Source organism: Dipodomys merriami, unplaced genomic scaffold (genome assembly GCF_024711535.1).
Source record: "Dipodomys merriami isolate MVZ:Mamm:240054 unplaced genomic scaffold, mDipMer1.0.p SCAF_8, whole genome shotgun sequence".
NCBI lineage: Eukaryota > Metazoa > Chordata > Mammalia > Rodentia > Heteromyidae > Dipodomys > Dipodomys merriami.
Genome location: NW_027206401.1, coordinates 28,278,955 through 28,289,551, shown reverse-complemented (window position 1 = coordinate 28,289,551; position 10,597 = coordinate 28,278,955). Strand labels below are relative to the sequence as shown.

The 10,597-nt window shown below is 36.9% G+C and overlaps 1 protein-coding gene across 2 annotated transcripts; it reads left to right on the top strand.

The window, feature by feature from the left end:
- The first annotated feature begins 1,440 nt into the window (after nucleotides 1-1,440).
- On the top strand, nucleotides 1,441-5,695 carry Cenpw (centromere protein W). 2 transcript variants are annotated; one of them, XM_070011048.1, is made up of 3 exons: nucleotides 1,448-1,649; nucleotides 4,079-4,192; nucleotides 5,552-5,695. In XM_070011048.1, exons 1-3 carry the CDS (start codon nucleotides 1,524-1,526, stop codon nucleotides 5,576-5,578), a joined length of 267 nt encoding a protein of 88 aa, XP_069867149.1. In that variant the 5' UTR covers nucleotides 1,448-1,523; the 3' UTR covers nucleotides 5,579-5,695. The 2 variants fall into 2 exon arrangements, with proteins under 2 accessions (XP_069867150.1, XP_069867149.1); XM_070011049.1 differs by lacking the exon at nucleotides 5,552-5,695 and having other exon boundaries at nucleotides 1,441-1,649; nucleotides 4,119-4,196.
- Nucleotides 5,696-10,597: the final 4,902 nt, after the last annotated feature.

The window sequence follows — 10,597 nt, the reverse complement described above, 5'->3', positions numbered from 1 at the left end:
AAACTTGTCTTGGAAGTCCAAGATCAGCTGCTATTATTATTGAGTTCAGGGAGCACCTTGTGGCACCAGTGATTTACCCAGCCTTCTAGCTGGGTCCTCACCTCCACAGGCACCATTTCCTAATCTCATCACATTTGTGACTAGGTTTCAACATACAAATATTGGAGAACACAAACATTCAGATCTTTGCAGATACCAAGGAGGGGATTTGCTCAATTGTGGAAAACAATGTCATAGAGTTAAATGATATGTTTATGTATGATTTTGCCATGTAAGCTCATCAGGTATGGAAGGCTCTGGTTCTTAAAAAAATTCTGATTAGCCAGACTCTGGTGGCTCATGCCTGTAATCCTAGCTTCTCAGGAGGCTGAGATCTGAGATTACTGTTCAAAGCTAGCCAGGCAGATAAGTCCATGAGATTCTTAGCTCCAATAAAATAATAATAATAATAATAATAACAATAATGATAATAAAGCCATTAGTGGTGCTGTAGCTCACGTGGTAGCGCACTAGCCTTGAGCACAAAGAGGCCCAGGGAAAGGGCCCTGTTAAAAATAAAATAAATCCTGTTAAAAATAAAATTTATATTCATTAGACTCCATTAGCCTGGAGACCCAGCGTGGCTGTCCTGATTTGATACTATTTCTTTTTTTTTAATTTTTATTTATTTTTTATTGTGAAAATACTGTACAGAGGGGTTACAATTACACGGGCAAAATAATGAGTACATTTCTTATCAAGCATTGTAGCCTCCTCCTTTGTTTCCCTTTCCCATCCCTTTCCCGTCCCCCCCCCCATTCTCCCCCCCCCCACCAAAGTTGTAAAGTTCGTTTTCCACATGACAACGTGTACTTCTCATTGTTGCAACGGGTCCACCTGTATCCTTATTTATTTCCCCTTATTTCCCCTTCCCCTCCACAAATTATACCGACATCAGATACAGTGAAAGCAGGGGTTATACTGTGGGGGAGGGACATACAAAGCAACAAAGAAATCATCTTATAAATGTGTTAGAAACAATCGCATGAAAGAAAAAAAAACATTTGACTACATATCTTAGGGTTCATTTCCCTAACATCACCTTATCTGACCTTTTCTGCTTGTCTCAGACATCTACTAGATAATGCAAATAAGGGAAACCATGGGACCTGTTTCTTTGGGCCTGGCTTACTTCACTTAATATAATTTTTCCAAGTCTTTCCATTTCCTAACAAATGGGGCAATGTCATTCTTTCTGATGGAGGCATAGAATTCCATTGTGTATATATACCACAGCTTCCCATCACCAGTTGGGAACCTATTTCTCATGAGCAGTGAAAACCCCGGCCGGGATTGCGGCCCGGGGACCTTGAATGAAGTCCCAGAGCGCTTGGGATCCGCCCACCGTGGGCGTTTTCTACCAATCCTCGGCTCTTCCGGGACGCTCGCGGGTGACGTCACTGCCCCGCGTCGGCGCGGGCCCTTGGCGGCCAATTCGTACCTTCGGGCTGGGAGCTCTCGGAGCCGGCTGTCTGACAGAGAGCATGCCGCCGTCGACCACGGTCTCCCGGAGGAGGCCGGTGAAGCGGAAGGCTCCCCGCGGCTTTCTCAAGGGCGTCTTTAAGCGACAGAAGCCTCACCTACGTCTGGTGTCGCGCGGCGACCTGCTGGTGAGTCGACCGGCTCCGGGCGGGAGGAGGGCGGGGCCGGCCTGAGCCTCGACCCGGGGCCTGGGCCTGGGCCTGGGCCTGGGCCGCACCCCGCCTCGCGGATCTCCGGGCCCGGGCCCGGCTTCACCTTCCTGACCCCCAGCTGAACCGGGACCTGCCGAAATTAGGCAGCTGGAGTTTAATAAATGAAAAGGGGCTGGGGCTGCTGGTAACGTCAGCTGACTGCCCGGGAAATGTTTGTCCCCTCACCCACCCCCCTACTGTTCCACCACTTGACTCAGCCCCACTTCCCAGCTTTATTTTTTGGGGGGGGGGGGGCGGGAGGAGGTGTTTTCAGAGACTATCCAGCCGAGGCTGGCTTCGAACCTTAAAGCCTCAGATCTCAGGGAATAGCTAGGATTACAAGTGGGAGCCACGGGCACCGGGCGGGCTTCGCTTATGGTTTCTCAATAATAATAGAAACATCTGAAATTGCGATTTTCTGTGTTGGTAAGGGGTATGGAAGCTACACCTAAAAATTACCCGTTTTTGAGCATTTTTCTCTTAACAACAACAACAAAAAACATTTGAATTCTTTTCCGCTTACCCTCCCTTCTCTTCTCACTGTGCTAAACACTGTCCAGTTTCCTCTTAATTTTAGCTCTTAATTTTATTAGAGTACCCGGATTGATCTCCAAAGTGCTCTCAGTTAATACTTTATCTATTCAAATAATAAAACACATGTTCAGTTTATTGGAGTAAAGGAGCCATTAAAGCAGACACCTAGTTTTCAGAGAAATATACAGACCCATGGCTAACAAATAGTCTTGGGGAGGAAATCAATTGTTCTTCACATACATTGGTTTTTCTAACTTCTCTTTTGCCTGTAATTCTTGAGGTTTTTCACTGCCTTCTCATCCATTGCTACCCTGAAGTATTTTCCTTTTTTTTTTTTTCTAGAGTACTCTAGAATTGTTTCAGTTTTCCCACTGTTTGGTCTCTACAGCAAAAACATAACATTTTTCTCCTTAGGAATAGTAGTACTACTTCTAATAATTTGCACTCTTCCTGATGTTCTTTTCTTATTTTCTATAAGAAAAGGCAATATAGGCTCTTTTACTACTGCTCTTACTCTATGGTGGTGATAGAGGTGTTATAGGCAAACTGGATTTCACATTGAACAAATTTTTAGGTAGTTTGTTCTGGACTTTTGCTGGGACTTCTAAATGGAGAAAGAACTATAACTGATCAATGATCTCTAGAAAACTACCAGCCAGTGTATCTGGTTTAGCAAACATTTTTCAAGTAGTCTGCTTCTCAATATCCATCCAGTTTTGCCCAAGTGCCAGATAGTCAGGTGAATTCTGTGGTGGGAGGGGATCTGTGTGGCATGGAAGAGAAGGGGAATTGAAATTGCAAGCAGGTGTAGTGGTAGGGTAAGGAAATTCTTTGCTCATTAGCTGTTCCTAGGTGACCTACTTGTCTTCTCTGGCTTCCATTAAGCAGTTCTCTACTGTCTCTTATATGCCATATATCCACTTTATTTCTTTGCTTAATGGTTTTCTGCTCACCACTATTAATGATTTATATATTAAGAAAATTTACAAATGACAAGAACTTGACCTTTGTACATAAAATTTTCAGTTCAGGAATTGAAGGAGTGACTCAAGTGATAGAGTGCCAGACTTGACTGGAAAAAGCCAAATGAGAGCATGAGGCTCTTGAGTTCAAGCCCCAGTCTGGCACCAAAACAAAACAAAAAGCACCCTTTTGTACAATAGATTGGCTAATAAAGGAAATGAAACTTAAAAATTTCAATTTATCATTCTTAAATTATATTTTTGAATGCTTAAATACTCAATTAAATATCTGATTAAAAATATTATACCTCATGTCAGGCACAGATGGCTCATGCCTATAATCCTCGCTTCTCAGGAGGCTTAGATCTGAGGATTGCTGTTTGAATTTAGCCTGGGTAGAAAAGTCTGTGAGAAAAAAAAAAAAAGAAAGAAAGAAAAGTCTGTGAGATTATTATCTCCAATTAACCACCAGAAGCTGGAAGTAGAAAGGTGGCTTAAGTAGTAATGTACTAGCCTTGAACACAAAAGCTCAAGGACAGTGCTAAGGGGCTGAGTTCAAGCCCCAGGACCAGCAGAAAGTAAAAAGTAGAAAAAAAGGGCCTAAAATTGTCACTGATATGTTTTTATTTAGTATTTTTTGAAATTTAAATTACATTATAAATACATTTATTTGGAATCAGAAGCAGGAATAGTTGGCATTTAAATTTGATATAATGTGATGCTTTAAATACTTTTCTGTGGTCTTCCATCTATTATACAAAGCCCTTTTTTCATGTATTGCAATGCAGTAAAGTTTAGGATCTTTAAAAACAACCTTATTTTAGAATTAGTGTTTGATATTAAGAATTCATTTTTATTTTTCTTTTAAAGGTTCATTTGAACTGTTTATTGTTTGTTCAACGATTAGCAGAAGAATCCAGGACTAATGCTTGTGAGAAAAAGTGTGGAATCATTAGCAAGGATCACATTCTGGCTGCAGCAAAGGTAAAGTCTGCATTTCTTTAGCTTTAAAAATACTACCAGGGCCATTGCCTCTGCCTGATCCAGGTACCTTAGCTTATGTTTGGCTTTTCAAGTGAATAGATTTCAGTTATGAAGTTATTTTTCCTTAAAATTAATGTTACTGCTTTACCATTGCTTAGGGAATAATTGATGTTTACCCATTCCTAATCTGAAACTTTATATAACCTTGATGTTTATCTAAAGTTTCTTTATGGCCATTTTAAGTTACCCTGATTATTTTTTAGCTTTTTGTTGCAATTAAGAGAATTGTAGTAGCCAAGCCTGTTATACTAGCTATTTAAGAGGCTGAGATCTGACAATCGAGGTTCAAAGCCAGCCTGGGCAGGAAACTCTGAGACTCTTATCTCCAATAAACCACTCAGAAACCTCGCTCAGGTGGTAGAACGCTTGCCTTGAGCTGAAGAGCTGAGGGACAGTACGCAGGCCTAGAGTTCAAGCCCCACAACCGACAAAAAAAAAAAAAGAAAAAAAAATATATAGTAGGAAAAAATATATAAGCAGAGGATTGATTTAAAAGAAAAAAATTAGGGGCTGGGAAGGCGGCTCAGTGGTAGAGCGCTTGCCTTGCATGCCAGAGGCCCTGGGTTCGATTCCTCAACACCACATAAGCAAAAAAGAAAAAAAGCCGGAAGTGGCGCTGTGGCTCAAATGGTAGAGCGCTAGCCTTGAGCTGAAGCGCTGAGGGACAGCACCCAGGCCCAGAGTTCAGGCCCCACAACCAGACCCCCCCCCAAAAAAAAGGAAAAAAATTGTTTTCTTTTCCCAACCGCCTCCCCCTCCCCGCCAAAGTTGTAAAGTTCGTTTTTTGACAAAAGGTCTTGTACATCTCATTGTTGGAATGGGTCCACCTGTATCCCTACTTAAACAATTTGTTTTTTTCCCTTCCTCTACCCAAATTACACCAACATCAAATACAGTGAAAACAGGGGTTATACCATGGGAAAGGGACATACAAAGCAACAAAGAAACTTTGTTAGAAACAGTTGCAAGAAAAAAAACATTTGAGCCCTTATCTTGGGGTTCATTTTCGCCTAACATCAACTTAATCTGACCGTTTCTGCTTGTCTCAGATATATACTAGTTATTGCAAATAAGGGAAACCATGGGACCTATGTATCTTTAGGCCTGGTTTACTTCATTTAATATAATTTTTTCCAAGTTCTGAGGTCACTTATAAGGGAAAGAATTCTGATTACCCTCCAAATGGGCTTTTACAAATCAGAGACTTGTACCTTGTATACGTGTTTAATTAATCTTTTGTTGAGAATTATGTTTTGATTTCTATACATATAATATGAATCTTTATTTTTCCTTTTACAGGTAATTCTAAAGAAGAGCAAAGGTTAGAAGCCAAAGAAAATATTCTTGAATATTTTATACTTACTATTTTAGATGGCAGCAAATCATAAAAACATTTTTATATTAGTTTATATTATGATTATTAAAATACTGGTTAGATGAGAAGTGTGTATGTGTATTTTTTTCTGGTACTGAAGCATCTGAAGTTAATTCACAGGAATATTTTACCTTTTAAAATATATGCTGTCCCCTGCTGACCGCCATTTTAAGCAATGACAACTAATAACTGTTCTCTATCTCTATAATTAGGTCATTTTGAGAATGTCATGTAGATGTCATAATAAGTCATGATTTTTGGGTTTTTATTTTCTCTCATCCTTGTGGTCCATTCAGGTTGTTGTACCTATCAGTAATTCCTGTTGATTTGTGAGTAGTGTTCAGTGGTTTGGCTATACTTTGTGTATTTATTAATTGAACATTTTGGTAATTTCCCATGTTTAGCTATTATAAATAAAATCATGATGAATAGTTGTGCACATGTTTTTAACATGTTCATATGTCTTCATCTCTGCAATAAATGGGACAAATGTTAAGAATACATTTTGCTTGAAAAAAACCCCACAAAAACCAAAACCTACCAAACTGTTTCTACAGTGGCTGTACTATTTAACATTTCCATTAGTGGTACATGAAAGATCACATTATCCTAAACATTTGAGTCTGTTAATACTCTTCTGACCCAAGTTCTTCAATGTTTTTATATGCATTTTCAATGTCTTATATCTTAGTTGAGTTCTCTATACGAAAATGCCATATACTGGGGCGCTTATGAAAAAGTTTATTTCTCAGTTATGGTGCTGCATGTCTGAGATAAGGATACCAAATGCCTTGTCTCAGATGGTTGGAGTCTGGTGAATGCCCTCTTCCAGATTTCAGAATGCTAACTTATGTAATATCTTGGCATGGAGGAAAGAGGCTTCAGGGCTAGGGTCTATCCCACAAACATGCTAATCTGTTTTAGAAGGATTCTATGCTCATGACCTAATTACCTCTAAAAGGCTTTATCTTTTCTAATATTACCTATCACCTTTATGTTAGGATTTAATGTATGAATTTTGGGGGACATAGTCCATATTGGCTAATATGTTGAACATTTTCACGTACATTTTTACATAGACCTTAAGTTTTTAATTTTAAAGAAGAAAAGTATTGCTTTATTATTATTTTATAGATTGTGTTAATGATGTAATAGTTAAGGATTATCCATCAAAAGCTAACTTGTAATTTTTTTCTTACACTATATTTTGAAAGTTTTGTATTTTAATTTTACATCTCTAATCCATTTTTGTTTATAAGGAATAAGGTTTAGGGAAACGTTTGTATATGTGTCTGTGGGTATGTAGCAGTGAATGCCAATTCTACTGTCATTAGTTGACAACTCTCTTTTCTCTGTTGAATTTCATTTGCATCTTTACCAAATTTCTGTTGGCCATACTTGGGGGTAACAGTATGTTGGCCTATTCCTATACTCTGTTCTATTCCTCTGATTTATATTTCTATCAGTAAGTAGTTTCTATTACTATAGCTTTTCTAAATTATGTAGATTGTTTTTAGAGCTGTTTTAGCTATTACTCTATTTCTTTGCCTTTATGAATTTTAGAATAATATCATCTGTATACAAAATAATCTTGCTAAGATTGTTTTTTTAATATGAATTACAATTGTATCTCAGTTTGGAATGATTATATTCTTACTGTTTTGAGTCTTCCAATCCTTTTTAGTAACTGTTTTATACTATATATTTCTAAACAATATCTTTTCTGTTTAGAGAGCTTCCTTCAACCATTCTTTTAGGTTAGGTCTTCCTGATAATTTTTCTTAGGTTCCATTGGGATTGTCTTGATTCCTCTTGATTACTGAACTATCCTGTAATTGGATATAGAATTGACAATAGTTACAGCACTTGAAAATATTATATCACTTCCTCTGCCATCATGTATTTGGATGAAAATCTTTTGTATTTCAAAATGGATTATTTATCTCCTAGGATGTCTCTTTCATTTTTTTAGAAACTTGACTATGATGACATGTATTTCTCTGGTTATATCCTGTGTACTCTGAGTGAATCTGCATTATTTCTCTAGTTAAATCCTGTATTTTGTTACACAAAGCCTTTTCTCAAAGTCATTTTGTCCCTGATTATGGGACTTTGATGACACAGTTTTTTGGGTCTATTTTTGTTCTGTTTGTCAGATGAGTTAAATTCTGTGTTGTATTATTCACTGTTTTTGTTGTTTTTCCCCTTACCCTGTGATTGACCTATTGAAGGGATTTTTAAATTTTTTTCCAGTTATTATATTTTTTATTTTTCTGTTTTTTTTTTCTGAGACTTTGTTTTCATGTATTTTCAAGTGTAGTTTTAATTACTCATGGGAATATTTTTTTCTTGAGTTGCTGTTTTGAAATCCTCTTATGATAACTCTCAACATCTGTGCTATCTTAGTGTTGACTTTTATCATTCAATTTGGAATCTCGCTGATTACATATTATGAATCTTTTCATTGAAAGTTAAACATTTTGGGTATTAAGACTTGGTCTATTAAATCTTATTACCATAGACTCCCTCACAGTATTCTGATAGATGCATAGTTGTATTTTATTATTATTGGTGGTGGTATGGAAGTGTAGATTCTATATTTGGCTTTTTGATAATAATAGTAGAGAAGTACTCTCTCTTTATTGTGTGGGAGGGGTAATATTTCCAGCATCCTTCTAGGCCTTAGTATACTAAAATAATCCAAAATTTTAAAAAGAAAAAATACAGATAAAAGTTGAAAATGGGTATGAAATAAATTATGTGGCATAGAAAAAATCAGAAATGGAAAAATATACTCTAGGAGAAACCTCAAAAAAAACTCAAAGGACTACTTTGAACACATGCAAGTCAATGTGGTATGACACAGTAAAGAGAGAACCATGATTAAGTCAGTATATTTAAAAAAATCATCTAATAATTGATGTTCATTTATGATTAGGACTCCAAAAAACAGTATAGAAGAAATGTATCTCAACCAATGAAGGCCTTATATTAAATATACCTATCAATAATTGGGAAGAATTGAAAGCACTTTATAAGATCTTAATAAAGCAAGTACTGTCCTATAGAAATGGCGATACCTGTTTATGGAAGGGTTGTACAACTGTTGTTTTCAAATAACATGAAGTGGAGGGGTAGCTCAATTGGTAAAGCACCATCCTTGGGCAAGAAAGCTAAGCAATAGTGTGAGACCTGGAGTTTAAAGGCCCATTACTGGCACAAGAAAAAAAAAGACGTAAGCATATATGTAAGACTGTTGATGCTCAGCTTACCTTATACAGGCATATCAAAAACACATAATGAGTAACAATTTCAACAAAAAAATTGTGCTAGAAATATTGGCCAGCTATATGCAAACACCTTTTTTCTCTTTCCATGGTCCCCACTATGTTCTATATCGAATAGGCCTAAAAATGGAAACAGCTGACCATGGACCCAAAATTGTATTTTTTTCTTTCTCTTTATTTTATTTTTTTTGTTTGTATAGCACTGGAGTTTGAATTCAGGGATTCACTTGCTAGTCAGGCAGTCTGCCACTTGAGCTATGCCCAGTATTTTCCTCCTTTAAGTTGGTTATCTTAGGTATTAGCAATAGAGAGCTCACTGACAGTATCCCATTCTGCTTCTTACTGTCCCAAGAGCAAAGAAAATCTGATAACCTCTGTCAGGGAATTTTAATGGTTTGAGACAAAATGTTTTACTTTGACAAGTGTACCTGGTACAATATTCTTTCACTTGCCCATGACTAGGTAATTCTCATATGAGAGACTTCTTCTGTGAAGACCAGGATTCCTTAAAGATAGTGTTGCCAATAACACTTTGGTGGATTTTTATTGGCCCTCTGGTGTCTGTGATTTAGAATTTATATTTTTGCTATTATAAGATGTTTAGAAACAAAAGAGAAGAAAAGTATTTTGTCCATATTTAAAAAATTAGCCTGTTAGTTGTACAAGTGGGTTTCATTTTGACATGTCCATATAGGCATTCAGTGTACCTTGATCATTCTCCATTTATAAACGTGTTTAACCAAATCCAAATGAAACCAAAATAAATAACAAAATTTTCAGTTATGTTTACAGACCAAATAAAACATTAAAAACAGTTTTTAGACCCATATGAAATTCTCACCGAATGCATGTCTGGACATCTGAGCCCTTGAAACAAAAGGACTGATTGTTTCTTAAATGTTATAAAGAGCTTGCTAGAAAAGTACTTATTTAGTCTTTTTAGTTGCTTTATATAAGGTGGCATTATCCAAACCAGATCCAACAACACAGGGCTTCTACCAGAAACAGTAGACATGATTTGAGTGGAGGCTTGTAGGGACGACCCACCCCCACCCCACCCCCCCAAAAAAGAAAAGGTTGAACAATGGACATGAGAGTACTGAAAACTCAATGTTATTACACCTGGTTTCCAGGATTTGTAATTTTTCTTTGAAGTTCCTCCTTTAGATCCAAGTTCTAGAAATAGATAAGCCTAAGTAATAACCAAAGATTTTTTCTAAATGGTACAATATTGAAATGTTTATCTTTGCTGGTATTGAAGGGGAGAAACTGTTATATCAATAAACTTTCTAAATACTGAATTTATTATTTTTTTTCTGAACAGATTTGAACTCAGGGTATTGTGCTCACTAGGCAAGTATGTCCTTTCCACTTTTACTGTTTCCTCGTAAACTTTTTTTGTGGTTCTAATGGTCAAAGTCAGGTCATCATGAATAATAAGCAAGCACTGTAACACCAAGTTATACCCCTAAAACCTCTTGTAATTTTTGTTTAAAAATTGTAATCAAGTTTTTTGAGTGAAGATTCAAACTGGAATCACTTCTCTTGATTTGTGTACAGTCACATATGAGAGACAAACTACTAGAAGATAGACGTTTCAGAGATACTTCTTATGTGACATTGGGATAGCTTTGGCTTGCACACTTAAATTTTATCTTAAAGACATAATTCTAGTTAGCATAA